Here is a 24,970-nt window from a genome sequence, read left to right as displayed (position 1 = left end):
CAAATAAAAAACAGATCGTTGATAAATTAGTAAAGATTGACACCTTGTGGTGGCACTTAAAACTGCGCACACATTAGTGTGTTAACCTGTGACGTTCCATCATCCGGGTACTCCGCTATCCGGGGTTTGTGTCTACCTTGTTCTTTCACTGTTTATAAACAGAAAGAGCGCAGAATGGTCGATGCGGCGTGACGTCACTCCTTCAACCACGTCACATTATTTTGACCTTTCAAAAAGTTTTTCATTTTAAACGAAAAGTATTACACGTCAAAAACGACACGCGTCTAGTTACAGTCCGAGTGGTCGAGCGTGCAATCGACATCAAATTGTGTTATTTTTATTGCCACATGCAACGCACGTGTCCTCCGGTTCCAGGAACTGCAATAATATTAACCATCTCTTTGCCAGGGAGCTCAGCGCTACACGGTGCCATTTCGAAATTCGTCGACGAAGAATAACTATAGGACCAACTGAACAGTTCAACTTTACTTTAAACAAAAAAATATCAAATTAGTCATTTCAAAACAATCCAAATGTAAACGAGTGGTTCGGAAGCACTCTCCTCCAGTCCGCGAATCCGTCTCGTATTTTCCATCCACCAGCTCCATGTTTTGACTACCACCACCAACAGCAACAGAGTGAACTCTGCCAACACACAGCCATTGCGCTCGCAATCCCCACTGTGTTTTTCAACAAAATGGCTGATTTAGGGGATGATACCGGAGCGAGAGCTCTGCTGGCCCTCAAATCTGCTCCTTGTAGCCCGGTGCGTATTTCTATCCCGCCCATGTACGCTTCGTCCGGGATCACATCATCCATGCCCCTCTCCCCTCCGGCGCAGGCCCTCGCTCGTCTGGAAGGCAGGGACTTCGAGTTCGTCATGCGCCAGAGGACGGTGACCGTGGGCCGCAACTCCTCGCACGGCTCCGTGGATGTCAACATGGGCCACTCGAGCTTCATATCGAGAAGACATTTGCAGATCACTTTCGAGGATCCGCATTTCTACTTGCGCTGTCTCGGCAAGAACGGCGTGTTTGTCGATGGCGTTTTTCAGAGAAGAGGCGCACCTTCACTTCTCTTACCGAGAGAGTAAGTTAATAACATGGTATATTTATTACCTGGTTTAAATGGTCTTATTTAACCTGATGGCGAGCACTTGTTTACACAGAGAGCTAAAGCATTCCTGATAAACTTAGCAAAATTAGATGCATTTCAAAACAAGGGATTAATATAAAAGGTTTAATGAAATGTCAGGATAATCCCCGTGCAAGAGCGGTCACTAGAGCTGCAGTTTATAAGGTTCAATGTTAGTTCCTAATAACACGCATGTGCACACTGTGTGGATGTAAAAGTTACATTTGAAGCATACTTATTTACGTAGGCCCAAATATATCCGATAGTGCTGTGTAAAATAAATCTGCTATAGAGTGTAGCGAGTCGATGAGCAAAGTTTCAGATGTCATTGGAGCTTGCATACAAACAGTTGTGTATGCATATTGCATGTATGTAGTACCGCTTTGACCCTTGGCGTGTTTGTTGTTAAGGTTGGCATGCAAGAGAAGTAAAAATACAAACATTAAACGTTTCTCACTTTGACCGCAGGGAGCGTGTGTTTAATAGAGACTGGATCCTGCATATGATTTTGTGGGCAGATGTGAGATAAAGGCAGGGTTTATGACAAATTTCAGTAGTAACCGCTTTGTGCTTACAAGCAGAGGGAAAAACCTTGTTGTACTACAATGAAGTAAGCCGCTCGACAGTTGAGTAATATGTGCGCTTGTTTATATAACAATGTCCTTTTGTTTGTTGTGCTTGTTTTATAATGTAAATAAATATTACGATGTCAAAAAAATCAACTTTCAGATTTGAATCGTTTGACTGCTGATTGTTAGCGTTTTAATTCGAATTGTGTTGATTTCTGTTGAGACTTATTTTTAATTCAGTTTAAAATTGCTGATAAACTATTGTCAGGCAATGTAGAATCATTTGTACCATCAAAGGTAACACTGTTTAGTTGTTTTGCTTATACAGCAGTCTAAATATTGTTTATCTCAATAATGAATTATGTTTAGCAATCTGTCAGTATTCCTAATTCATTAGATATCATTGATGAAGTCTGCCACAAGTAAACCTGTTTCAGTATCAGTAATCGGTATGAAAGTAGTTCATGCTGTTGACAGTTTTAGGCTCAAATGTACACAAATGATTAAGAAGTGGTTAAACTAGTTAACTGGATCAGGTGAAGGTTTCTAAACGGTACAGTCAGCTAATGTTGTCTAAAGCACTATTCGGACGGGATTAGTTTTATGGGGGTAGATGGAGTAATGCAACTTTACCACAGTACGTCTGAAATATTTGCAAAGTGAATCGTCTTATGCAGAAAAAACTTAAAGAGCACGTATTTCGTTGCAAAAAAAAAACATAATTATTTTGTGTATTTGGTATAATACAATGTGTTTACGTGGTTCACGTACCGTACATTTTTGTAGCTCCAGATTTCACTCTTTTCCTAAAATCTGAAAATTGTGATTGGACTGAATTCCTCTGACGTCAACTGGAAATGTGACGCTCCTTACCATGTTTGAAAGATTCGCTCACAATGCAATGCTAACAGGAGTTAACTTACAGGCTCTGAGTCCAAGCGGGAGGAATTATGGTAATTTCGCTCTTCTCTACATCACCAATCCCAGGAAGTAAACTGTTGCCTACAATCCGTGTGTTTGTCGTTTGTTGTAGTCCAAGAAAAGAGATTTACGGAGATGATAACTCGCTTCATAGGTTACTGTGGGATTTGTACCTTTTGCATATTGTTAACATGTACTAATACACACTTACACAGCAAAGGAAATGTTAAATTGTGAATCGGACCATAGGAGCTCTTTAAGGTTGTTCCACCATCTACAACGCAGATTTTACAAAAATTTCTGAGATCGAAGTGCTGTGTGAATGAGGTTTAGGTGGAGATTAGGCAGTCTTTTGTGGCTTCAAAAACTTGAACGTCTACACCACAAAAGCAATCCAGTCAAATGCGTTCATTTTCAACTACCTCTGGATGTGTTCAAAAGTGGATGAGCTCAAAACGTTTTACAGCTGTATTTATTGTCCACCTTTGATCGGATCAACCGAAAGGCATCTTTTACTGTAGATCTTCATAAAATCATTGTTTAGTTTTCCACTTCATAACCGAATTGCTTCTAATATGTCTCAGTATTGTGCCATTTTTCTTATCAATGCGGAGAGTAGATCTGTGGAGTTTGTTGTCATGGAGGTCAGAGCAGCTATTCTTACAGACTGCTATGAAAACATGGACAGACTGAAGCAGTAATGGGCGCATGCCAAGCCAGCCATTCAAAACAACTGCACTGTGTATGCTGTAGCATTAAAAGTGGCTTCCTGGTGCAGCACTTGTGTAAATACGTCCAGTGGAGGTGGTGCACCAATTCATCATTCTCTGGCAACACTACCGACAATTTAAAAACACACAAGAGGGATGAAAGGGAGGTGCATACTGTTCCTAAGTTCACAAACCCAAAACAACTACATAAACATTTCAATATATTATTAAGAGATCATTATTAGAACATTTTGTGTTTGTTTTTACTATGCACAAATCCCTCTTAAAGGAACCTTTTACACAGTAATTAAAACATTTTGTGATTATTTACTAACCCTCACATCCAAGCTTTTATGGGAAGAATATTTCTGTGAACTGTTGAAGAATATCATGGCTTTCTCTTTATTACAATCAAAGTAATGCTGCATGATATTAAAGAAAATGCCATGCAAAATAATAGCTAGCTAAATAATACAACATTTTTACGATAATTTTCTAACTTATATTTAAATATATATTTTTTAACTATCATGCATGTTTCACATTGTCTCGCCTGTTTTTTTTTTTATCTGCATGGACCTGTGTAGTAAAATCTTGATATATTTTACAGTATGCATATTTGGGATATTTCGATAATGTCTGTATCTTGCAACCCTAAGTGTGAGTAATAAGGACTGTGATGGGACTGTCAAGCTAAAGTCTTGTGGAAGGAAAGTAGTGTGCATGGACCGCCCTTATGCTGATTTACGAAAAACCATTCACCTTTTGTCTACCCGAGAAGAAAATTATAGTTTAAAGATGGGAACGGCATTAGAGTAAGTAAATGGAATTAAGTACATAAAAAGAGTTGGAGTGCACTGTTTGTTTAATGACAAACATATAAGTAAAGTTATTGTTGTTAATCCAAATCCCCAACAAACCTCTCTGCCGAAACAAGTGCATGTTTTCATCTTTTCATCATGAATTCATCTCTTCTTTTGTTTCTGAGTGGGTTAACTGTTAGTGTGACGTTACGCCTGCAGGGGAAATCTTTGACAAATCTTGTTTTGTGCTACCACTATTCCAATATGTAAATTGAATGTTTATGCCTTAATGTATCTTTGTCTCCATACAGGTGCACATTTCGATTTCCCAGTACGGTTATCAAGATCCAGTTTACGGCGCTCTACCACAAGGAGACACAGAAAGAGGAAGATCCTGTATCGCCTGCGAGACCCCTTTACCCACAGATCTCTCCGCTGAAAATCAGCATTCCTGATAATGATTTCAGAAGTATGAGGAGTCCACTTCCTTCACCCACAGGAACTATCAGGTATGACTTGCAGTGTCGTTAAAAGGGTAAAAATGTTGTCATTATTTACTAGGGTTGAGAACCGAGAACCGGTTCTTATTCAGCTGTACAAGTAATATGACAAAAAACTTGATTCAGCAGCTATAAATCTTTAATCATATGTTTTGAATGTTTGAGAACTACTGCTCCTAACATGGCCACTTCACCAGGTAGGATCTTATGAGGACTATTTCAACAGGAATAAATGATATAGTGACTGAAAATATTAGTTCACTTTACATTGAAAATAATTTGATAATGGTTAATAAACACAAATGGAATTGTTTAAGTATTGTGCATTATTTTTCATATTTCTTTTATTATATGGGATCGGAAGCGTTAATCGTTAGGCAGAACTGGAATCGGAAAATTTCTTACAATACCCAACCCTATTATTTACTCACCCTCATATTGTATGAACCCCCATTGCCTTTCTGTCAGTGCACAATTCTCTGTGTCCGAACTGTTGTTTAGGCAGTTTTAGGATGTTTGCTTTAAATGTAACCACAGCAATATCCTCAACACAAAAGTAGAGGAGTGAATATCTTAAAATATAAGACACAAGTCAAGTGGAGCTTTATTTACAGGGGTGTAAACTTGTCACCTTTCTGCAAAATTTTTAGTTTTTGATCCATAATAGGTCATTCTTGTGATTCGTCTAGATCCGATCAGTTTTTGAAAATGAGGGGGGTCTGCGACAGGGTCGCAGTAAATGAAATTATGAAAATCATGTCCAGCTATTGTTATGTTTTACAATTTATAGTCATAGTCACCTTATTTGCTGCCGAAGTTTAAGCAGTCCATTTGCGCCTGATGCTGCATGCCGAAACATTACATCTACCGCCTGTTACTTTAATATCATGTTTCTACATCATGTTTCTAATATCAAGTGCTACAGAGGCAACGATATTAAGGTTTTGGTAGACGTTGACAATTCTTAGTATTTTTTCTGAAAACCCTCTGAAGATAAGGATATTTATCCTAGAATAACATAGGTTTTAGGCGTTTTAGGAGTAAATGGGTTAAGCGAACACAACTCATAGTATTTTCTCATTCGAGGTTCACGCCCACGTCACATTGCTGGGTGCGTGGTCACAAAAGCTTTACATTGTACACGTATTTAAGCACCGCAGTTTTAAATTAAGAGAATGTAAACAGCTAAAAGAGAAAACGCAAGTGTAACAGTATATTAGATCCGGACTTTGGTCTTAAAGGGGAAGTTACCTAATTTAACAAATAGCATTGAGAGAAAATACAAATTCCTGTAACATTTTACAAAAAAGTTTTTATTTGTTCACATTAGTAAATGCATTATAAAAAAAAGAACAGTATATTGCAGGGGTTCTCAAAGTTTACATTCAAAGGTCCAAATCTGAATTCCCATAATTTTCATAGGTCCGGAAAAACTTTATGTAAATCATTTGTTTATATAACAAATCAACACAAATAGTTTGGGAAAAACATAAGTGTATTTTGCATTTAAAGTAAATAAAAAAAAAATAAACACAAGAAATATGCCAAAAGTAATCAGGTGCAAAATACAGAGCAACCTAATTAGAGAAATGGCACAGTTTGTTCTCCATCATATGCATAAACCATGGCAAAAAAAGTGTGGTTGGTAGGCAGAGACACTGACCAAAATTAGGGGTGCACCTATAAATTGGCTGATGATTCTTGCTATGCTTCTCAATGAATTACCGCTACGAAATGCCGCTACATCCAAAAGCCAGGGGGCGCTCTTGGGCAGAAACTTAATATGTGCTGCAGACGAAGAACCAGACACACGCAGCTCCAGGAAATGGCTTAAGGATATATTTATATTACTGTTCTTCAAACCTTTTCAGGTATTTTCATGATAATAAAGAATATGTTTAAGATTATGTTTGACGAGTGGTGCTTTTTTAAAAGCATGTTTTAAACGACTCAAACCAACAGTGATTGGTAAGGACTGATCAAAAGCCGTAGTACATGAAGTAGCTGTGCATAATATCTGGGTGTGATGGCTACAGCGTCACACAGGAAATTTTTAAATAACTCGTTTTATTTTATGACCAGGAATACTCTTAAATCTAAAAAGAAAAAAAACTAAACGAATGGTTTACAAGTTTAATATGCATTTGTAAAATAGCAAATGCACAAATTTAATCAATCACATAGAAATTAATGCACTTGTAATATGAAGTGGACGCGGGTCCGGATCAAGTTGCCGTCGGGTCTGGATCCGGACCGGAGTCCGGACTTTGAGAACCCCTGGTATATTGTATATAAGCATTTATTAATTCTTGTTTATGTCATTACAGTAATTGATGTTAGTTTGAGGTGTTTAAAATTTGATTAAAAAATTTAAATGCTAAAATTAATAAGATTTTCAATTAATAAATAAATAAAATACAAATTATAATTGATAACTGTTTTATATATATATATATATATATTTGTCACCTTTTCACCCCTGATAGGTTTGCATCCCTGTATTTAACGCTCCAGGGTTATTTTGAAGCTTGGAAGGATTATTGGTTATTATGTGGGTGGATGGTGACAGAGGTGGGCACTGCATTTGGCAGATGCTTTTATCCAAAGTATCTAGAAGTATGTTCGTATTTTGTGTTTTTTGCAAGCACAGGTACGTTATTTTAAATGTAAATATGGGGCAAGCACCCTTAAGTAGGCGCGTCGGCATCACACCAAGTTTTCAGAATGTGGTGTCCGCACTGCCGGTCATGCAACAAAAATCAACCAATCAGTTGCATTTTTGTTCTATTAGAATATTGATAAATAAATATTGATAAAGCTTTAATTTTAGGTTGTACTATTCCTTTAAATATTCCAGTCAAACCCAACAAAACTTCAGTAAAAATTAAATCTTAAATATGAGTGGTTGTCTGCAGCCATTAGGTGATGCATTTGGGAACACTTCTGGATTGTTTGATATTAAACTATGTCCTTCTTTCACCATCTCTTTAGTCTTTTAAAAAAATTTGCACTGTTGTTTTGTTTTAAAAAGTATGAGGTGCACAGTAGCGAATACTGAACATATTTTTAAAACTCTATTAATAATGGGACTTGACAAGAGAACAATAGGTTTTGCATATTGTTATTGTTTTAATGTCAGTCCTTTCAAACAAAAATGACATCATTCCCAAAGCGTTTATTTAAATTAAAGCACCAAGATTTGCATATAAAAAGAGCTGCTTGTTTATAATGGTCCTCTTGAGCTGTCAAGCTTTATTGTTTACAGAAGTTTAAAGCATTAGTGGTGAGAAAAGTCTGCCCCTGGTGGCCTCTCTTCTATTCTGCACCACGTGTGGCTCTCAATGCAAGCATGCTGTGTGCACATACCATATATGGCATGTGCTGAGCTCGAAGCCCTCTGATTGGTCGATCGGAAAGTGTTGTGGTTTGGTGTTTTGAGCCGCAGATAGTTTCCTTTTTCCGAGGCCTTCAAACACCCCCCATCCCACTCCTTGGACTACTGCTGACTACTCCTACACCCAACACAAACAGACACATGCTTTCTGTCTATCCTGATTTGTCTTCCCTTACTGGGGGGGGATATTTCCTTCTATTCAGCTTTTTAGCCAGTTTGACAAGTTTAACATGACTGTGCTGTAGTTTCTACTGTAATGTTTTCTGTTGTATTTGGGTTGTATCAGCGTTCAGGATCGTTGTTGGAGTGTTGGATTAGGGACTTTTCCCAGACTCTCGCCTGCTGGACAAACAGCAGATGTGTTTGAAGCTCAGAATTCCACACACAGAGCTAATGTACAGTACAACCAGCATAGGACATGTACATCATTTTGTACATGTCAACTTACTATTACATGTGGAAATCTGCAGGCATCTGGTTAAATGATTAATGTCTCAGTCACTGTAAAGTAAAAACATTGATTCTTTATGTTAAGTTTATAATATTACTATTTTTCATATTCATTGTACCCATTGCTTCACTGTTATTATCTCACACAAAATGTTCTTGTAAAATATACTTTAAAGGGATAGCTCACCCAAAAATAAAAATTCTGTCATAATTTACCCACTATCATGTTACAAACCTGTATACATTTCTTTGTTCTGATCAACACGAAAAGAGGGTATTTTGAGCAATGTTTGTAACCAAACCGATCATGAGCCCCATTTACTTTCAAAGAAGGGAAATAGTACTATAGAAGCGAACGAGCGGATTACAAACATTCCTCAAAATATTTTCCTTTGGGTTCATCAGAACAAAGAAATTTATTTTTATATTTGACTTTTTTCGTGTTTAAGTGCTATAATTGGGTCACCAGTGCTTTTCTCAACCTAAAAAATGTGAAAAAGATCAACCCAGTAACTTTGGTTTTGGTAAACCATTGTTTGCATGTGAAAAAATAACTCATTGAAATTTGGCTCCCCTTGTGATATCAGAAGGGGATAACACTGCCCCTTAAACCACGGCACAGCCATTTAGTGCAGAGATCAGCTCATTGCATTTTAAAGGACATAAAAAAAAATCACGGCATATTTTTGTTCACACCTTCAAAGTGGCAATTTTAACATGCTATAATAAATAAATTATCTACATGGTATTTTGAGCTTATTCTTCACATATGTACTCTGGGGACACCAAAGATTTATTTTACATCTTAAAGTCTTATGAATTGTCCCCTTTTAATATCAGCAAGTACGTTTGTAGTGCATTGTTATATTTCTTGTGCTAAATAAGTATAAAAGGGCTATTTTTATACTTTTATAAAATTATAGGGCTGCATAACAACGAATCGCAACTAATCGTTTGCAGAATAAAAGTTTTTGTTTACTGTGTATAATAATTATGTATACATAAATACACACACATGCATGTAAAAGTTTAAGAAAAAAAATATTTGTATAAAGTATTCATACTCCATAAATCATATACAAATAAAAAAATGTATATACACATGTAAATATTTCCTAAATCTATACATGCATGTATGTGTATTTATATTTACATAATTATTATACACAATACACACACATATATGATGTAAACAAAAACTTTTATTCTGCAAATGATTAGTTGTTATGCAACCCTAATTGATTATCAGTGTATTGAAATGAATAGTTGTGTAAACTTTTTTTTCTTTAATAACGAGAAAATAAGTATGTAAAAAATTTTACTAAGTGTATTTAAATTTACTAAGTTAAGTACATTTATCAAGCTTACTTAAAAAATGTGTACTTTTAGTCCTTATTTTTTACCTGGGAGTATTTGAGGGTAAAAACATACACTCCCACACACCACTTCAGTTTGTAATGCTCTGTTTTATATTTATCTAATGTAAGATAAATATTTGTATTTATTTCCCTTAGTTAAAAAGGTTAATAATCGAACTGTGTAAAAGTTTTTGTAAATCATTACTGCACGCGACCTTTTGGAATCATGTGGATTTGCTGTGGCTAAGTTCACCGACCTCACTGTTTATAATTCAGCATTAGTTTTTGAACTTGAGTAACACTGAAAGTATGACTTGTTATTGGTTTGTATGCGAATGTGAGGTTACATGCTTGCTGAAGTGGATAACCCTTTTAGTCCTTTTGTAGCAGCTTCAAAGCAACAAGTATTTTCAAAGCACAAAGAGGTTATTTTCGATATTAATATATTTTAACTATGTTGTAACGTTGAAAAAAATCTGTATATAATAGTGAGGAAAATAACAAATTCCTATTCCAGTAGGAATACAGTAGCCATTCATTCATTTTTTTCAACTTCCAATAGGTAGCTCTGTTGGTAGAGCATTGGCTTGCAGTGTATCATACTGTATTATGGGTTTGATCTCCATCGAAGACACATACTGATAATGTACACCATGAATGCACTGAAAGAGGACTTTCATGTCATGACTAAGCAGAAAATGCATCCAAAAGCATTTGTGTGCTTGCGCTCCTGCTGTTGCTAAGCAACTATAAGCCACACCAAAGTCTTTTTAAGGAAGTTTTGTCTCTGCGCCACCATGTTTGCAACGCCTCCATGTCCTGCTAAAACCGTCAGATAATGCGCATGCACAAAAACCATCAACCACCATTCTTTAACACATGATGATTGGGGGACTAGACCGGCCATATTTAAAACGCACAGATTTGAAAAGCTCTGTGTCCCTGATTGGCCAGCTAATCTGTATGTTGTGATTGGCCTGAATACCTCTGACGTCAGCCAGAAATGTGATGTTCTTACTACGTTTGAAAGATTTGGTTGCTAACATGAGTTAACTTACAGGCTGTGAGTCCGAAGCGGGAGGATTTATGATAATGTCGGTCTTTACTACATCACCAATCCCAGGAAGTAAACTTGCCTACAATCCATGTGTTTGTTGTTGTAGTCCAAGAAAAGAGATTTAAATTGGAGATGATAACTTGCGTCATTGTTTACTTTGTGGTATGTACCTTTTGCATACTGTTAACATGTACTAATACACACTTACACACCAAAGGAAATCTAAAAACGTGAATCGGAGCATAGGTGCTCTTTTAAATAACGTACTTGTTCTCGCAAAAGCTCGAAATGTGAACAGGCTTTGGATAAAAGCATCTGCCAAATGCAGTAATGCACATCCTTCTTGCTTTTAAATAGTCTTTTACTATTCTGAAACTGTCATAATGCGTTTTTAGTACTAAGACTTAAAGCTATATAGAAGGTGTTTGTTATCTTTCTATTTGTCCTCAAGTTATTGTTAACGTGGTCCAGCTGTTTTAACCCAAATCTTCCGCTGTGCCATCATGTAGACAATTGCCTTCCCCCTCACTGCTTAGAGAAAGTCTGTTTGTGCCCATACAACACAATGGAGAGTGCAGCACAACAACCTTATCTGAGTCCTCTGTTGTGCCCTGCTGTCAAAACGCCAACAGTAAAAAATAACACAGGAGTGGGGGGGTGTTTGTGTTGTTAGATTTACTGAACCGTTGATGATAAACAACAGTCTTAAAATAGCACTGCTTAGGATATGTATCTGTCAACTTCAGTCTAACTAGAGTTATTATTACTTCATTCGGGGTACTGTTTAGCTAATGACCCAGTTGTTGTTCTGTTTCTTATAAGATTTACTTTATAGGCCATGGTGCCACCTACTGGCACGTTGCTGTTAAATGTTACATGCATAACAATGTAATGAATTCAGTAGCAAGTACTTTTTTTAAGTCATTTTTGAAATAGCTCATCAAACCTAATCATAAATATTATTTATTATCATGAAAATACCTGAAAAGGTTTGATAAACATTGAAATAAATATACTTATAGGTGTTTCCTGGAGCTGGGTGTGTAAATGATACTTCTTCTGTGACAAATATTTAATTTTTAATTTCACCATTATTCGTTGAGATGCATAGCAAGCAGGATCGCACGATTTATCGTCCCAGCCTTAATGTAGTGTTTTGGGATACTTTTTTCTAGTCTGTCAGTTTGTTAAGGGTCAAAAAGGTTAAACAGCAGAAACATGAAGCTTGTTTTTAGTATGTTGATTTTTAAGAGAAGGAAAGGTTTCTTATGCTGTGAAGTTGTAGAACTGCTTTTCTAGATGGATAAACTTTTTTCCTAAACACCGCAATGATTTTTGAGCAAAGTCCTCTAAGTGCACAGAAGAATATTTAATGAACGACAGCACACATTCACAATGGAAGAGTTTTTTACTCTGTTAAAGGAAGTTTCCGAGAATATATTAGGATATTGACCGCATTTTACCTTTATTCAGAAAGGACAGTTAAGAGTGACTAAAGACTTTTTAGAAGTGGAGATTTTTTTATGTATTTAAAGGGTTTTGCAGAAAAAGAGTCAAATTTATGTGACATTTGTGAAAATAAGGCATTTTACTTAAAGGTCAAGTTCGGTATTTTACACTTAAAGCCCTGTTTTCAGATTGTTTATGATGAAATAGAATGGTTTTTACTGAAATTTGGACATATGATGCTGGCCCGAGAATTTTCGGGTGTTTGTTGTATCACCTCCCACCTATACAATGGCTGCACAGATGAACTGGAACAATCCTTTCTAAAATGCATTAAACTTTCGTTTACAAAGACATGAAAGTCACCGAGTGGTCGGGGTGTTCACTGATATGCTCACACAAAAATTGCTGCAAAAGATGCTTTCCAACAGCTGTTTTATCATAGTTTTTGTCCAACTCCATTGACTTGTATTAGATCTGCTGTATTATTCAAGCTCTCAATGGAAGAATATACGGGTGTGAGGCGTTTGGAAAAATATGTCCACAAGTTTACAACGAATGGTAAAACACCTGATGGAAAGCTTCTTTTGCAGCGATTTTTGTGTGAGCATATCAGTGAACACCCCTGACCACTCGGTGAGTTTCACGTCTTTGTAAACGAAAGTTTAATGCATTTTAGGAAGGATTGTTCCAGTTCATCTGTGCAGCCATTGTATAGGTGGGAGGTGATACAACAAACACCCGAAAATTCTCGGGCCAGCATCATATGTCCAAATTTCAGTCAAAACCGTTCAATTTCATCATAAACAATCTGAAAACAGGGCTTTAAGTGTAAAATACCAAACTTGTCCTTTAATGACTTATAACCTTTTTATTGCTATTAAAGTGAAATTACTGAACCTAAACATAAGAGCCTGGTATATAATGATTATTTATAAGAAAAGATTTCAGACGCACTTTTTTGCATCTGAACGCTTCATACCGTAAATGAGATCTTCATACACAATCTTCTCTGTACCCAGTGTTCCCAATTCCTGCCCAGCGAGCCCTCGTGGAGCAGGCTCTTCAGGATACAGATACGGATGTAACGTCACCTCGGACCTCCAGCTGGCAGCTGAATTTGCAGCCAAAGCCGTATCGGAACAGCGAACTGAAGCCACAGGAGGAGACAGTCCTAAAGTAAGAACCTCTACCATCTCTGTAATATAACAGCTTTACCATTAAACAACTGTAAAAGACTTTAAAATGCATTTGAATGCAATGTGTCTGTATTATATTCCATCAGGATGAGTCCAAACCTCCATACTCGTACGCTCAGCTGATAGTTCAGGCCATCTCATCAGCTCCAGACAGACAGCTAACACTAAGCGGCATCTACACTCACATCACCAAACATTATCCGTACTACAGGACAGCAGACAAGGGCTGGCAGGTTAGTATTCTGCAAAAAGCTGTTTTCGTTTTTGTCAAATACATCTTTGGTGTCTCCAGAGTACATATGTGAAGTCTTAGCTTAAAATACCATATACATAATTTATTATAGCATGTTAAAATTTCCACTTTGTGAGTGTGAGCAAAAATTTGCCGTTTTTGGGTGTGTCCTTTAAAATGCATTTGAGCTGATATCTGCACTAAATGACAATGCCGTGGTTGAATAGTGCAGATTAAGGGGCGGTATTATCCCCTTCTGACATCACAGGGGGAGACAGATTTCAATTACCTGTTATTTCACATGCTTGCAGAAAACGGTTTACCAAAACTAAGTCAGATTTTCATGATATGTCCCCTTTAAACTTTTCAGATTTTGCTATCCACTAGGGCTGTGGCGGTTATCATGACCACTGCACCATCGTGGTTGCAATATCTTCAATGCTTTGATTAATAAGCTGATTAAGGGGCGCTTTACATTTTGTATCTAAAACCACTCTGAAAATGCGCCCGTGCGTGTGTGTGTGTGTGTGTATATATATATATATATATATATATATATATATATATATATATATATATATATATATATATATATATATATATATATATATATATTACAATTAAACAATGTATTTCCGACCAACAATTAAACCTGACATCAACTGTACCATAACTTTCGTTTCTCATCTGATTACCCACAAGCCTTTTTTTTTTTAAGGAGCCCGCTAGCATTTTTTATGATTAATTTCACAAAATGCCTTGCAGGGATATGTTCTTCTATAAATATATAAACATACAAAATATATCAGAACCCTCTGCTTTGAAACAAACAAACCGAATTTTGAGCAAAAAGCTAAAATAATTAGCATTTTTGTAAAGGATCAGAAATCATTTTCAGAACAATTATCAAAACATACACAAGTTTAAAATTAATTAAATTAGTTTTTGCTTCACAATTTTTATAATTGTCTGAATTTTTATAATTGTATACAGAATTATATCCAATATTTTTAGCATTACCAGTACAGTACAAAAACTGCCGTAGGTTCTTTTTTCAAATGTATCATTCACATAGTACTGGAAATACGACTTTTTGGTTTTGTTCTGCTTTTTTGTAGTACGTCATGCAACGTCAAGCATTGTTTTTGTTCTAGTGTAAATGATCTGTAAAAATAATCTACAGTCTTTAGACCTCATTCTGTCCCACCTTGTTTTTGCAGCTAGAATATACCTTTTGTCACTGTGCAGTGTAAACAAAGTCTATAACATTTTTACTTTAAAGGGACACTTCACCTTTTTTGAAAAATGCTTATCTTCCAGCTTCCCTAAAGTTAAACATTTGATTTTTACTGTTTTGGAATCCATTCAGTCGATCTCCGGGTCTGGCAGTACCACTTTTAGCATAGCTTAGCACAATCCATTGAATCTGATTAGAAGCCAAAGAGTTTTGATATTTTTCCTATTTAAAACTCTTCTGTAGTTACATCGTGTACTAAGGCTGACAAAAAATTAAAAGTTGTGATTTTCTAGGCAGATATGGCTAGGAACTATACTCTCATTCTGGTGTAATAATCAAGGACTTTGCTTCCATAACATGGCTGCAGCAGGCGTAGTGATATTACGCAGTGTCCGAAAATAGTCCTCTTGGTAACTTTCAATAGCAGGGGACTATTTTCTGCCTAAAAAAAATCACAACTTTTAATTTTCTGTCGGTCTTAGAACACGATGTAACTACAGAAGTGTCAAGGTTTAAATAGGAAAAATATTGAAACTCTTTGGTTATTTTTAAGCGTGATGCTAATGGTCTTATCAGATTCAATGGATTATGCTAAGCTATGGTAAAAGTGGTCACGCCAGACCTGGAAATCGGCTGAATGCATTCCAAAACGGTAAAAATCAAATGTTTAACTCCAGGTGAGCTGGAAAATGAGCATATTTTCAAAATAGTGTCCCTTTTTAACATTGATAAACCAATATTTCTTAATAAACCAAATAAATTCTTGTGAGCTTACTCATTCCCATTTACTTTGGTTTCAGAACTCCATCAGACATAACCTATCTCTGAACCGGTACTTTATCAAAGTGCCACGCTCACAGGAAGAGCCAGGTAAAGGGTCGTTCTGGCGTGTGGACCCCTCTTCGGAGGCCAAGTTGGTGGAGCAGGCTTTCCGGAAGCGCAGACAGCGAGGAGTTTCCTGTTTCCGTACACCCTTCGGTCCACTTTCGTCCAGGTGGGCCCACTCACATCCGCAACCAAACCAGTGTATCCTGGGGCCAGTCTTATAACACTGAAACTTTCTAATGTATTAGCTTGTTAGAAGCCTGCTTAGCTTGTTCTGTTTTCCCTGTTTTTTTCCTTCTGTCTGTTTCTTCACTGGGCAGGACAAAGTAAGTCTGTCGCCTCTTTGTATTTGATCTTTTTTTGTATTGTAGTCTGTTAAGAATTATTAAGTGCAGCTTTAGTTTGGCCTAGGGATGTTCACATTGACCGTTTAAACGTTTACCGAAGGTAAGAATTTATGACCGATTAACATTATCAGTTAAAAGAAAAAAATATTTGTTAACGCACGGTGCGTGTCTTCATGAGCCGACAGACATTTCGCCACGTTTCTGTCTTTAATTTGTGAATGTCCTGTAAATGACACAAATTATTGCTGCCCTGACGGTCTGATTAAGTAATCATTTGTATGCGAAATCATTTGTGTGTCTCGCGCACATCCGGACAGACGTTCGCTGGTGGCCTCTGACCCTGACCATAAACATCTCTCTTTTTGCACAAATGGAGAAAGACGACGCAAAAGCTAAACTTTATGAAAAGCGTCCTGCTTTAGAAATGGCCACTGTGGTAGATGAAAAAGAGGCAATCTGCCCTGTTTGGATATTAATCCTCTGGACCGATTGCGTGTTCTTTGATAAGGTAATGTTGCGTGAATATCTGATAATGTATGAATCCTGGTTCTGTTGTTGATCTGTCGCTGCTGTTTGCACGTTCAAATGAAATGTTTTGTTTTTACTAGGTCACAGTCAACCGTCAACTGTATTTTTACTCAATGACAACTTAATATTAAAATCTTATTAAGTTAAAGGTTAATGTTCGGTTTATATGCTGCGGTTGTCGTTCGGGAAAATTTACTGATATGAACATCCCTAGTTTGGCCCTTACATGCTCTGCTTTTGAAAGCACTCGGTAATGTTGTAGGTTTAAGGACAGAGTCCAAAATTAACACTTAACAAATGCAAGACAAATTTTCTGAAGTGAGTAAATAAGTAGGCAAGTTAATTTAAAACAGAAATGTTAAAAAATTACAATCGCATTGTAGTAGAAAGAATACACAATGCTAGCATGAGACCTTAGCTCAAAAACAGATCAGGTATTTCTTTGTTCATACTTTACTTTCCCCCGCCCCAAACTTGTGCAATTGGCTAAACCAGAAGTATATATTTCAAACAGATAGAGCAATGTTTTAAAAGAAGTGACATCTTAGAGCCACAATGTTTATACACTTCAGGAAGTTAACCTGAGAATGGTTTACTTGGAGTTGTTTCTGTACATTAAACTGGAAATGGACAGTATTTTAATTACACCAGAGGTCAAAGTTAATTTTGGACCCTTGTTAAAGAGTAACATCCGAACATATTCGTGTTGCATCTACTCGTTCATGTGATAGGATGTTATGGGGAGCAACTAACTGATCATTCTGTTATTTTCAGGAGTGCTCCAGCATCTCCTACCCACTCCGGCCTCCTCTCTCCTCACTCAAGCGGCCTCCAGACCCCTGAGAGTCTTTCACGGGAGGGATCCCCAATGTCTCACGAACATGACTTTGGTTCAAAGCTTGCTTCTGTTCCTGAGTTCCGATACACACAGAGCGCACCAGGTAAGCAAGTCTCACAACATGTGGGAGTCTCACACTGTCCAAACCAAATCATGGTTCAATACTATCAATATTTTTAAAACCATCAAATCGTTCTGTGTGCGTCAAACGACCTCCGCCGCCGCTGCTGTAGTTGTCACTGTCCAGTTGTCTGCCATAAACGGCAATTCAGCCAATGTCTCAGAAGTTAGAGGGAGTAAGAAAATGGCAGAAAATTTAAAAACACCTGCAGCTTTCAAAGAGTATTGTATTGTATCGTATCATGATACGCACCGTATCATGGCCCATGTATCGTGATGTGTATCGTATCGGGAGGCCCTTGACAATACCCAGCCCTAATCGCACTGCTACGCTTCCATTATGAGCTCGCATATCACGTGCCTACATTTGAAATAACTTAAGTGCACAAAGATGTGATATGTGAACAGCCCCTAACGCTGCTGCATGCATCTCCTTTTGAATTGCACGTTCCGGGCCTGAGCCCAAGTGAACTGCGCTCGAGCCCACCTCTGCAAGCCGGCCCGGGAGCAGTTTGGTTTGGATAGTGTGAATTCGCCCTGACAGTGTTGAGAAGAAAGTAACTACAAGTAACAACATAATTAACTTTATATTATTCAGTAGCATGACTAAAGTTTAAGTCTACAATAGTTTAGCTTATAGCCGTTAGTTCACCAACATATAGCACCAGTGTGCTCATGTCAACCTGAATTCGATTCCCGTCTGTGAGTTTTTTTGCAGATCCCGCTCCCCTCTCTTCACCCAACACTTTCCTGTATACGCTCCACTATCAAACGTATTTTTCAATTCTGAAGTAAAACTACGTTCAGACTGTAAACATTAATGCTCAATTCTGATTCTTTGCTGAGATCCGATTTTTGTTTTTGACTGTTCACATTACGTAGCTAATATCAGACACCTGTGTGAACTGGTCGTGATCCTGAACTGCATCACGTGTGCAAAAGAACAATAATACGTCACGCTATTGTTTCTTACTCTCTTGTAATTCTCTTAGGCTCTCCAGTAAGTGCTCAGCCTGTAATCATGGCCGTACCACCTCAGCCTTCAGCTATGATACCCAAGCCCGTGGCTTACATGCCGGCCTCCATCATTAGCTCATCCCAAGCCTCCGGTCAGGCCATCCATGTGGTGCAGCAGGCGCCAGCTGTCACCATGGTGCGTGTAGTGACCACCAGCTCTCCCAATGGCTACATCTTGGCCAACACCATCTCCTCGGGATCGGGAGATGGATCTGGAGATCAAAGAGGTAAAGGCTAATAGATAATTATTACATTTTGTTGTGTTGATTTGAATGTAAAAGCTTTTTTTAACCCTTTGTTTTTTTTTGTATTCAATGTTTGGTATTCTCTGTGGTAGTAATTCACACACCCAGGGTTAGAAGAGATGCTAATCTAGTTTTGAATAAACCTTGGTATGCGTGGAGTGTGAAAGCCAGTAACATTGTCTATTTTATAGGTGCAATGGATGAGATGCCTGTGGTTGGCAGTCGAGTTATTCAGACTGTTGGCAGTCACATGAGTTCGATCAATAGGGGACAGCAGAGCTACACAGTTGTTCAGCAAAGTGCTATTCACCAGCTTCCTGTGCAGACGATCGCTCAAAATGGCAAACATGCTCTACCTGTCTCCAGTGTATCATCTCATGCTTACAGTAAGTGTTGCATGCGTAGCATATTTTATGTTTAAAAAGAATTTATCAAATCAAATGAATTTCCCAATGTAATTTATTTCTGTGGCCTTTCTGTTGCTCTTAGCTCTTACCAATCCACTTCAGATCTTGGCAGCCCAGGCATCAACATCTCCACCCGTACTGGTCCACAGACCCTCCAGCATGGAGGCTGAGAACTCTGCCAGCCATGAGCCGGAGCCCAAGCGGCCCAAAATGGAGGAGGACACCATTGTTCCAGTCCCCCAGCCTGTTATTGTTGCAATGAACCAAGAGGCCAGCGAATGAACGAGTGAGTGGATGAGTTGCTGATGGATCTTCAAAACACATCCCAAAATATCGTTCGCTCAACGTGCTAACATATTGAGGGGAACGTGTTTTGTTTTCTTTAAAACAAGAACTTAAACGACACGCCCAACACGGGTAACCGATCGAATGTCTTTGTAAGAACAGCTTAAGCATTGTGTTTCATGGGGGTTAATTCATTGAGCTATTTCTGGCAGCATTAAAATGTTTTAATTTTGTCGGGGTTTTTAATCTTGTAAGAATGTCGGATTGTCCCTTAAAGGTATGAAGAGAGGTACATGTGCTAAAAGCGTGTGCACCCGAGTAGTTCCTCACAAGGTACAAGTTGAGAGAGTTGTTATTTTCGGGATGGGGTGGGACCAATACCTATGCAGCTATATCATAGCGTGAGAGCAACAGTCTCATGAAATTTCAGCAGGTTATTGAAAGGTTCAGATAAAGCTGTGCATTACGACAGCCATCTGTGCTGCCTTTGTGAGGATTTCATAATGTGTCTGTTAGAAATGCTGTCCTTATCAAAATATAATTGTTACAACTGAAGCACATAAACCAACCGGCAAAAATGAAATAGAGGCTTTTCTAGTTCTTTAACTTACAAATTTATAGTGTACTATATATTTTTCTGTGGAGGGCTCCCTCCCTGCTTGTTTATTAGAAATGCTAATTTCTAAATTGGTCTATGTTTAGCTCAAAATTAAAAATGAACTTAATGAATGTAAGTACCGTTTGTTTATTTGTTATGGTTTATGGCAGCCGTTTTTGACCTAAAAAAAATATATATATTAAAAAATTTGAATGTGTGAATGTGAATACATTTTTGCTGTTATATGTTTAATAATGACATAATTGTACGTTTAAAATTAATCGTATTTAAAGTAGCTCAGTTTCATCCCAATTTACATTTTGCCAAAATGATGCTTTGTAAATTTTACATACAGTACAATATCACCTGGAATGTGTCAATGAATGACAGCAAGTACACATTAAGTTGCTGATTTATAACTTTTGAGAGGGGCTTATTTTCAACCAAACGCTTTACCATTTCTAAGACCCAGGAATGTAATTGAAAAATGCTGATTTTGATTCTTCATTGACTTCCTGTGATCCTATAATAATAATCACAGAAGCCACAATGTTCAGTATTTTTCTGAGAAGTTGAGACCTCACAGTTGTTTATTTAGAAAGCTTATTTTAGTAATAAAATCAGCCTTTAATAAGACGTTCGGATTTTACTAAGAGTAAATATATATTGTTAAAAATATTAAAGAAGTGTCTAAGACAATCACTAATCAAATAGTTACCGCTTTATACATGCAAATAAAATGCTCCACAATGCGTACTTTACAAAGTGAAATGCTACAGAGATCTAATTTGTATGCTAACGTAGTGTTAATTTTGTAGTACAAATAGAAAGCATACTTGAACAGACCAAATACATATCCTTATATAGTTAGTGCCTTAGTGCTCTTTTGCTTTTAGGACTCTTTAAACAGTTATTGTGATAAACTGCTCAAACGCAGACTGCAGACAAACACGTTTATTTTTAAAATACACATAAATCTTGAAAAATTTAACAGCATCCTGACTGGTATAACTACATGGCTGTAGACAAACAGATTAGGATGACGTCTATTGTGACTGAGCAACACAATAAAAGAAGACAGGTAATCAAACCTGGCTAGTTTTCCTTGATTATTTAACACGTGATGTTTTGCATCAGCACTGCCCTGTTGATTTTTAGCACAAGTCGAATAGTATCTATCATTAAGATGGGTTTCAAAAGCATTATTAAAATGTTTTGAGCATTTGAAGAGAAGCTACAACCTATGGTGATGGCATACATTCAAGTGTATTCTGTTAGCAGTGCAGAATAGTCGTCTATATAAAGGCAATTTTGAGATTTCACCTCATTGAAGATGTGACCCTTTGATATGTCTTCTAAGCGATGTTGGATACATTAAACAAATCGCACTATTCATTTTTTAGTAAAATTCATTAAAAAATAATGCATTTGCAGATAAATTTTGTTTTTCTCTCAGACAATGAATCACATTATTGGTGATTAAAACCGCTTTCTGAAATTTCTATGTTGTTATGAAAAAAATAACAAAATAGTTTTGTTGTTATCTTGCATTGTACAGCACACTTGCAATTAAATGTCACTGCCTAAATGTTTTTCATACATTTTTAACAATCTGCCACGGTGTGTATGCATATTTAACCATGGAGTATTTTTCACAAAGATATTCTGATCTCTTTTTTTAAAAAAACTTGTTTGTGCTTGTGTTTGTTGCATATTGGCATATGCAAATGTCTGTACACTAAATATTTCTAATTTAAAATGAGCTGATTTTTCTTAACGTGTTGGACATAATCTGTTTCCACTGTACACAAAACACCCTCACTACCACGCCTTAAAATTATCACCGTATCTTGTTTTAGATCATGCCATTGCATATGTCAACAGGTCCACAGGTTTGTCTGTCTTTCATTGTGTATTTTAAACAACACAGTGTATGAGAGCTTTCCTTCTGTCAATGCGGTTTATGTGATGGTGTATCTGGAAAGAATAAAAATACTTTATTGGCTAATCTTCATTTAGAAGTTGTGATAATGACCTCTTCTGTTTTGGATACACGTGGCTGATTGTACAGGTTTTGTAGGTTTGCCTTTGCACCACTATTATGTTATTTCTTTTCAAATCTTCATATCATAGAGACTTTGCTGTGTATTATGCTTGATTCTTTCCAGATTTCAGGTCATAATTTGCTTCCCGTTTATATTATTAAATCAACACGAATTTATACTCCTGTCTCTGCCTGAGGAAAAAGTCTTCAATATGCTAAAATGTAAAAAAAAAAAGTTTGAGCTACAACCACAGTGTTATGTGCATGTACATAAGATCACTAAATTCTAAATGGCTATGGTTCATTGAAGAGCAAACAATGTTTATTTAGAGCTTCATGAATATTTCAGGTTTTTGTGTCTATGAAGATAAGCCATAGAAAGAAAATTTTCATCAAACAATATTATACATTATTATTCATTTTCCTTTCATTTTTTAAATGCAATGTATCAGCATATTAGGCATAGGCCTGTGGACTTCATAATAGGAATTACAATTCAAGTCTTGTATTAATGGCCAATACCTGAACATCATTTTTATTTTCTTCAAACAATGTCGCATTACACAATAAACATTTATTAATATATGTTATATATTTATACAGTTAAGGATACTGCAATTTTTCGTTATGGTTTTGGCTGCCTTTTAAATAGACAACACAGAGGACAGTTTCACTACCAGCAAACTGTTGTCTTACTCGTTTTGCAGCAAGCTATAAGCTGATTGTAGATAAATTGTTGATGTGAATATTTAGTCAACAATTCTCACTCCCGGCTATGTTGACAGGAGGACACAGGACAATTGTTTTTAACGGTAAATAAACCTCACATTCAATACTCAAACTTTGTTTTTGTCCTTTGTTAGTGTCCTACTGCAAACTGTTAATAATAAAAACAAAAAATCAAACATACCATCAGTGACAATTGAAATATAGCCGTAAATATCTGTTCAAAGAAATCAAATGGTATACAGTTTGTATGCAGCTGAGCCGTTGTCATTAACAACAAATTATTACAAATAAACTGACGCCATGTTTAAATATAAATACACCCACGTGACTCAGATGCGTCTCCATGACATCATGGAATTCAGAATGTATGACGCCATACAGAACGCGTCCCTTCTCTGGCTATATAAAGCGCATTTTCAACTTTGTTGGGTCATTTCAAGGTAAGGGTAGCAAAGGTACAGCATAACAATTCTTCAGGACAGGTAGGAAAAGACATGTAACCTATAGAAGCCATTATGATAAACTCGTGTGTTAGACACCAACGCTTTTGCTAATGCCATGTTTAATTAACGTGTTGTTTTTTTAAGATTATTATGCTAAAATATGCGAAAAATTAATTTACATCTGGGAATGGAGGTCGTGTGCGCGTGCGTGCGTGTCTCTGTGCGTGTCTCTGCGTGTGTGTGCGTGTGTGTGCGTGTGTGTGCGTGTGTGTGTGTGTGTGTGTGTGTGTGTGTGTGTATGAGGTACGTGTGCGTGGGTGGGTGTGCGTGTGTGTGTGTGTGTGTGTGTGTGTGTGTGTGTGTGTGTGCGTGTGTGTGTGTGTGCGTGTGTGTGTGTGCGTGTGCGTGTGCGTGCGTGTGCGTGTGTGTGCGTGTGTGTGTGTGTGTGTGTGTGTGTGTGTATGAGGTGCGTGTGCGTGGGTGGGTGTGAGTGTGTGTGAGTGTGAGTGTGTGTGGGTGTGTTTGATCAGGGTTGGAGCTAAACTCTGCAGTGCTCCGGCCCAGATTTGAGCAACCCTGCAGTAGACTGTACCCATTGACTTCCATAGTAGGAATAACAAATACTTTAGTTTGTAAGTCAATTTACACTGTGTGTCTTCTGTGTGCTAACCATCATTTATCAAAATACCTTTTGCGTTCAACAGAATAAAGAAATGTATACAGGTTTAAAACAACATGAGGATGAGTAAATAATAACAGAATTTTTATTTTTGGATGAACTGTCCCTTAAAGGCCCTTTAGGTCGCTCCAGGGTGCTCTCCATTAGATTTGCTTGTTTCCTAGCTCTGGATGCAGCACTCTAGGCGGGATCACCAGCTTCATACCCACACCATCATGCACACAGCTTTATGCCCACAGTTTCATACCCACACCATCATGTGCACAGCTTCATGCGCACAGCTTTATGCCTACAGTTTTATGCGCACAGCTTCATCCTCACAACTTCATGACCACAGCTTCATGCACACAGCTTCATGTGACATCAAAGTATAGTGAAAGCGATTTAGCAGCAGTACTGTTGCATCACTTTCGTGAAACTTTGGAGCATCTAACACGCTATTCTGTTGTTGTATATAAGGCCATACAGTGGGCTTAAATTGTAATGTAACGGTTATTAAACTTTATTTCATTATGTCATCCATGAACATTTAGGCCCAGTTCCAGCTGCCATGATGCCGCCGATGTTTGCCCAGCAACAACCAACCGTTTTCTTTTAACTTTTACTTTTTTTATTCCTATAAAGTTTTATAATACAGTATTTATAATATACTATATTTTCTATACAATCTGATAGGTCTGGCTCTCTCTCAAGGTTTTTTTTCTACCTAGGACTTTTTCCCCACTGTTTTTTTCTCCTAGGGGTTTTTGAAAAAGTGCAAGATAAATAAAATTGGATAGAAAAATTGATTTAGGACAAATATGTCTGGAATAATTTAGTTTTTTTCATAAATGTTTCCTTGATCCTTTGCCTTCT

At 37.2% G+C, this 24,970-nt stretch overlaps 1 protein-coding gene across 1 annotated transcript; it reads left to right on the top strand.

Moving 5' to 3' along the window:
- The first annotated feature begins 11 nt into the window (after window positions 1–11).
- On the top strand, window positions 12–22,241 carry foxk1 (forkhead box K1). Its single transcript, XM_065262195.2, has 9 exons — window positions 12–1,089; window positions 4,449–4,646; window positions 13,365–13,521; window positions 13,628–13,774; window positions 15,811–16,004; window positions 17,485–17,651; window positions 18,661–18,912; window positions 19,122–19,316; window positions 19,420–22,241. The coding sequence occupies exons 1-9, from the start codon at window positions 698–700 to the stop codon at window positions 19,617–19,619; spliced, it is 1,902 nt and encodes a 633-aa protein (XP_065118267.1). The 5' UTR covers window positions 12–697; the 3' UTR covers window positions 19,620–22,241.
- The last annotated feature ends 2,729 nt before the right edge of the window (window positions 22,242–24,970 follow it).

This window comes from Paramisgurnus dabryanus, chromosome 3, assembly GCF_030506205.2.
Source record: "Paramisgurnus dabryanus chromosome 3, PD_genome_1.1, whole genome shotgun sequence".
Taxonomy (NCBI): domain Eukaryota; kingdom Metazoa; phylum Chordata; class Actinopteri; order Cypriniformes; family Cobitidae; genus Paramisgurnus; species Paramisgurnus dabryanus.
Note: the sequence above shows the minus strand (reverse complement) of the source record. Positions and strands in the feature narration are given on the sequence as shown.